The following is a 6,000-nucleotide window of genomic DNA, read 5'->3' on the forward strand; positions in this document are numbered from 1 at the left end:
CTTGACCAGTGCAATAATGGTCTGAAAGGCAATATCTGCCTTTTGTAACGTTTACATTAGTGCAAATAACTGCATAGTGGCCCTTCTGTGTATTTTACTTTCCCTGGAAAATTCTTTCACGTTCTGCAGCCAGACAGCTCTTCTGTCCCTGAGCAAGGGGAAAATGTTCACTCTGGAGGGCTGGGCTGGCTTGCTGTTGGTTCTATGTCAAGCCTGGCTCTGGCCATATCCACATTACCTCTCAGTCAGGGACTTCAGGCAGCAAAATCCTTGTTAGCAGGTGCATAATAGAAAACTAATGCTTTTAAGTTACCTCATTCTTGGTCCCTTCTGGTTGTTTGGCTAACTTTTGGCACCATCTTTACTCTGAACACTTGTGTAGTGTATTATTCTTCACTTTCATCTTTTGACTGTAGGTATGTCTATGATTAGTGGTCTCAGAACTGAAGCAGCTTTACTTCACTTGTAACTGTTAATTTCTTTGCTCTAGTTTGAGTTTGGTTCCTTTTGCTGCCACCCTTGCACTCGGAGCTGGGCAGATTGATGCACTGGCAGGTGTGGGTTCCTGGTGGGCAGGAATTATTTATTTAATCTTCACCTTCATGAAAAAACAAACGTTAAGTGCACTACAGTGCTTACTTGTGCCACTGCAGAGGCTCTGGCTCGTGGGCAGGGAACCCCTGGCATTGCCTTGGAGAGGGTGATTGGTATCCACCAAACTGTGTTAGAAGTGACGTAGCTAATCCTGCCTCAAAATATGATTGAGGAATGCAGTGCAATAGATCTCTTAAGCTGCTCAATGTGGAAACCTAATTTTATGTTACAGGTAGTCAGCTATTCTAACTTTTGGAATAACTGAATTCCTGGGAGGAAAAAAAGTCATCATGTTTTTGTATACTACTCTGCTTATTACTTTGAAGTAGAATTTCAAGATTTCAAGAGAAATAATCCAGGATTTCCCTTGTGTCTGTAACTTTCCTGTTTGGCTCTAGGAACCTTGGAGAGGCTGAGATTGCACAGATTGCATGTGTTTTGGGTTTGAGCTGGTTGTATTTCTGGGATGAAGTGCTCCCTCAAGGCAACTTTCTTATCCGTTCAAAATGTGCCATTTCAGTTGGACTTGTGGAGCATCATCAGCCACGTTTGCACACCCAGGTTCAGTGGCATCTGAGGGTTTAGCACAGCCACAGCCTGTCCTTGCCTGCCCCAAAGTGAGAGACAACTGCTGTGCTGAGTCAGGGCCTGGGCGTGTAATCAATCCCAGCTCACGGAGGGGGAAAAGCATGACCAGAGCAAGGCTGTTTCCTGCAGGAGCAGCTGCAGAGCTTCCCCTGTGCCAGGCAGAGTTATGAATTGTGCTTGGTCCTGCCTGTTTCATGGAAATACCTTTTGCTTGCTTTCAGGATGACAACATCATGCGATCCTTACAGCTCTTTGAGAATGTCATGTAACCAGCGTTGGAGGAGTCCGAGACTTCCTGTGTGACAAAGATCTCCTTTCTGGGTGAAAGCTTTTTACAACTGAGCCATGTCCAGTGTGTGAGGATTTTGTATGACACCTCCAACCAAATGGCAACTGAATGCAACCGATCCCACCTCTTCTCCCCGGGAGACGCCGGTGGCCCTTTGTTTCATTTTGGAAGCATGTGAATATTTTAATAAATCCTGACAAGAGAGAACTGCTGCTCGAAGTTCAATGAGTAATATAGAGCATTGTTTGCTAGGCACAAGTCCTGCTTTTAATCTAGCAAGCTTAATTACCTATGATAGCACATGTCAATAACTATTCAGCCATCTATTGCCAGTGACAGCTCAGTCTATGCTACCGTACGGCACAATATTTGATGAATGCCTTGCCGTTTATCTGCTTTGACAAAAGTCACATCCACCAGGGCAGTCTGTGAAAAATGAACAGTCAATGTGCCTGGGACATTGAGCAGACAGCCTGTGTAACCAGTATTCCCATTTCTGCAGAGATCCCACTTCTCCTCTCACATGCACTGGTGCCACCATGCTGAGTTTGGTGGAGTTCTTCCTGAACACACGACCCAGGGGATCTTCATGCCAGGGTGAGCCAGAAAGGAGCAAAACATGTTGCACATATAAATAACAAACTACAGAGCAAATCCTGTTCAGTGATGGTAAGTTCCTGAAAGACCAGGCAGGTTTATAAGGGCTGGCACAGAACGATGATTACCTGCTCTGGTCCCAGCCGCCTGCTGCAGTCCCAGCGTGTTTGGGACACCAGGTGATTCTCCACTGTGCATCTCAGAAGCACTGTGGGCATGTGCTGTGGTCCTTTCACTGTAGTTTGACACACACTTATTAAGTTCATCATTTGAATGTTTGTATTTTTCCACTGGACATGACAGTAAGTTCTTGCCCCCGTTATGGACTTATTTTACTTAGTGAAGAGCAGGGCCCAGAAGATGCAGCTGTGTTTCCACCTACAGACCTTGGCATGCACAAATTGTCCTGTACATTTGATTGGGAGCTACTGAGTTGTTATCAGCCTCAGAATCAGATGCCAGGCCTGCATTTTTGTCCTACAAGGCAGTAGCAGACCTCGTACAAGCCCCATGTCCTTGCTAATGCCAAGTGGAGTATTGCTTTGGGGAGTTGGTTTTTTTGATTACTAAAACAGAAAAAGGTAATGAAGTTACACCAAGGTTGGATTTTGCCCAGTAGATGATTTGTCAGCTGGGGAACATGTCAGAGCCTTCTCTGCAGAAGCCTCTTAGGAAAGCAAATGCACCATAGTGCCACTGCCATCTCCATGTAGATGATGGCTGAGAAGCCAAGGGAAGGAGGGAACAGCCAACTTTTCCAGCTGCTCAAACCACACAGACAGGACGGTCCCTGCCACAGTGCTGCATTGCTCCCAGTCAGTAAGCCTATATTTTTATTGTACCAGATACTATATTACAAATAAACTGTTAGCAGTGAAGATATATTTTAAAAACTATGTAAGTGTAAGCTTTTTATAATACAGAATATATAGAATGCCTCAGTTCTGTAGCCCTAATTTTATAAAAATTTCGTCTATTGAAGCATTCCTGATTATAGAGGTAGGTCTGATCAGTCCTAGTGTAATGATATGCTGATTCCCCAAGATGGGGCATTTTCACCTTTTACTGTGCTCCTCCATACACTTCAGTGTAGTCTTAGTTTTATTTCTCTAAGTTGTCCCCTTGTCACAAAAAGTGCTGTTGGAGTGAAGTTGCATGTCTGCAGGAATGACGCCCTAATTTGTCTTGTTTATTGCCTTTCATACAAGCACCATTAATTCCTTCCCAGCAGTGATCCAGAGCACAGCAGCTCCCATGAGGGGCTGTATTTGCAGGAGGGATGCCATGCTGGGAGAGTAGCTTGTCCTCCAGTTGTTGGGTACTGTCCATTTAGGTTTTATGTAACAGGTACCTCATAAAGACATCAGCTGTAGCTGAAATAATACACAGCTTACACTGTTATTTCTTGATCCTTCTTGCAATCACTTTAGCAAATTACAGAATGTAATATAATTAATTACCTGCTTCTCCCTCCCACCAAAACAACATCTGTCTGTTATCAGTCTAAGCTGTGAACTGCAGAGGAGGGAGAAGTGCTCAGGACAATGGAAAAGACGAATTTGCATGGGGCTAGCACAGTGCCTTTCTCCTCTAAGTCTTGCTCCCAATGTGTTAATGAGGTGGCACATACAGACAGAAACGTTTGGAATGTGCCCTTTTCAAAAGGAAATGTTATTAGTTGCACGATGCCATAGCCCCCGAAGGTAAATTAATTTCTGGAGTTCCTGTGATGAATTTGGCCTCAGCTGTTTCCCATCCCTGCTGGCCGCAGTGCTGTGCAGGCCACGCCTGTGCTGTCACCCTGTGTGGAGCACCACACTGCCAACAGCTGATGTCCCTGCCACCACATGCTGAAGTACTTGCTGGGTACCAGCAATGACCCTGCAGATCTGGCACCTCCTTTGCTGCTGTGCCAGCTTCCCACTCCCAGGAATGACGGGAGTGCTTCAGGGAGGTGCTGACAGCCACGCTGAGTCTGCCCTCGAGGCATAAAGAGCTTCAGTTTGGGTCTCACAGGAGTCAGACGCCTCCCAGGTACCCCTGATGTTCAGCCCTGGGTTGAGCTCTGTGCTCCACCTGAAAGCCCACGGTAGCTGAGACAGGAGGGTTTGCAAAGTGGCACCCACAGCTGTATTTTCCTGTAGCTCAGACTGCAGATTCTGTCCGTTGGCAGAGTTCTTGCCATTGCAAAAACCAATTATTGCCCTGTGTTTGTCCCTGATCCCACTGCTACAGCCAGAGTTTGGGATGCACCAGTGTGCAGTATGGCAGAGATCCAGCCAACAGAGATCCAGTGACTGTGAGAGAGTCGTACTCTGCATGGAAATGGCTTTGGGTTTGGTTTCTCATGTTTTCCCATGAATGTTACTCTGTAAACTTGCTCAGAAATGGGCCTTGTAATATCTATGACAAATACTATTACAGCTTTCTAAATAAAACACAGTGTGCTATTCCAATCCCTACCCTCATCAATCCTCCTGCCAGTACGTGGAAGGCAGTTCCTGTGCTGCTTCTCAGTTACAGTCAGACTATCTGTCAGTGCTATCAACCGTGCACATTTCCTCCAAGTGGTGAATGTTGAAATAACGTCTGAATCGGGACTCTGACTGTGTCATTAGTTACAAACATTAGTCTTCATCTTCACGCCAGCATTTTTTAAAGGAAGCCTTTCTAACATACCTTTTATGCAATGTGTTGAAAAATAGGAATGTGATTAATGATAATGAAAAAAAAAAAAAAGAAAAAAAAAAAGAAAAAAAAATGTACCGTGCCTGTTCTGTGGCTGTTTGGCTGTTTGTTTGTTTTCCTGTTCCTCTGAATGCATTGCAATATTGTGAGCAACCATGAGCCGAGCTGTGAGCCTGAGGCACAGATACCCTGAGGTTAAGGCACCATTGGGCAGGACTTTGGCATTGCCTGACTGCAATATGTGTTGAGAACAAACACCCACGTGTCCCTTGGTGACCTCTGGTGAGGTGATAGCAGCAGTGTATCAACCTTTTCTTCCTTTTCATGGAAGTGCCATGAAAGACCTAAGGACATGTGCAAATAATGTAAATTGTGATAACTAAAGCCATGTTAATGGAGCAGCCATGTGAAGCTTCACTCTTACAAATGCTATTCTCCGATGGTAATTTGTATTCAATTTTGTTGAATGGTTTAAAAAAAATGTTGGTTTTAATAATAAAAAGAAAATATCTCTAGGAGGGTGTCCTTTCTTAAGCCCAATATGTATTTTTTCTTAAGGGACACTGTCAGGTTAAAAATTTGCAAAGAAACTTTTAAAAGCAGGACTCAAACACGTGTCTGTGTGCATAGGGGCTGTGAATCTGAACTGTGCTGTGAGTGTAGCACTTACAAGCCAGAGATTTATCTGCATCACTGATTCAGGGGTGCTCTTATATTTGGTGTGGTGACATACACCGAACTTATAGTCTGGCCCTTGTGTAAATAAGAACTCAGAAATGTTCTTCTACCTGCATCACTGATGGTATTTTGGAGTAGTATAAATGCAAAACTTACAGGCATGTCTTTTCCTTTCAGCAGTTTTGCTTAAGCATAAGCAGGAAAACAGGCAATTGAGTTGAAAAAAAAAATTGCAAACACTATTTTATGTTAGAGATAAGAAAAATAACCCAAAACCTAGCAGTGTCCCTTTAGCTCTGGTTTGTGTTAAACATCCATTCTGACACGTGGACAAGTGCAGGAGTGATTTTGCGAGACTATATATATGTGTGTACATACATACATATATATGTGTGTGTAAAAATTATATATATATATATATAAAGTTTGCTAAACTCCGTTCTGCAGGGTATGATCTGTCTACCAGCACATCCCAGAAAAAAAGGAACATTCATACGTGCGGAAATGTGAAAATAAAGGTGTCTGTGTGAAACGTGTATTGGTGTCACTGCAGTGCCTGCACAGGG

At 44.0% G+C, this 6,000-nt stretch overlaps 1 protein-coding gene across 5 annotated transcripts in view; it reads left to right on the plus strand.

Annotated features, from left to right (window-relative positions):
• KCNIP1 (potassium voltage-gated channel interacting protein 1) overlaps positions 1 to 5,271 on the plus strand; it is a 338,293-nt gene extending 333,022 nt beyond the window's left edge. For all 5 annotated transcript variants that reach the window (XM_050312572.1, XM_050312570.1, XM_050312573.1 and 2 more), the window contains one exon: positions 1,404 to 5,271. In XM_050312572.1, coding sequence (XP_050168529.1) covers positions 1,404 to 1,451 — 48 coding nt within the window. In that variant the 3' untranslated portion in view covers positions 1,452 to 5,271. The remainder of the gene's footprint in view (positions 1 to 1,403) is intronic.
• Positions 5,272 to 6,000: the final 729 nt, after the last annotated feature.

This window comes from Myiozetetes cayanensis, unplaced genomic scaffold (assembly GCF_022539395.1).
Source record: "Myiozetetes cayanensis isolate MyiCay16 unplaced genomic scaffold, myiCay2020 scf17, whole genome shotgun sequence".
Taxonomy (NCBI): Eukaryota; Metazoa; Chordata; class Aves; order Passeriformes; family Tyrannidae; genus Myiozetetes; species Myiozetetes cayanensis.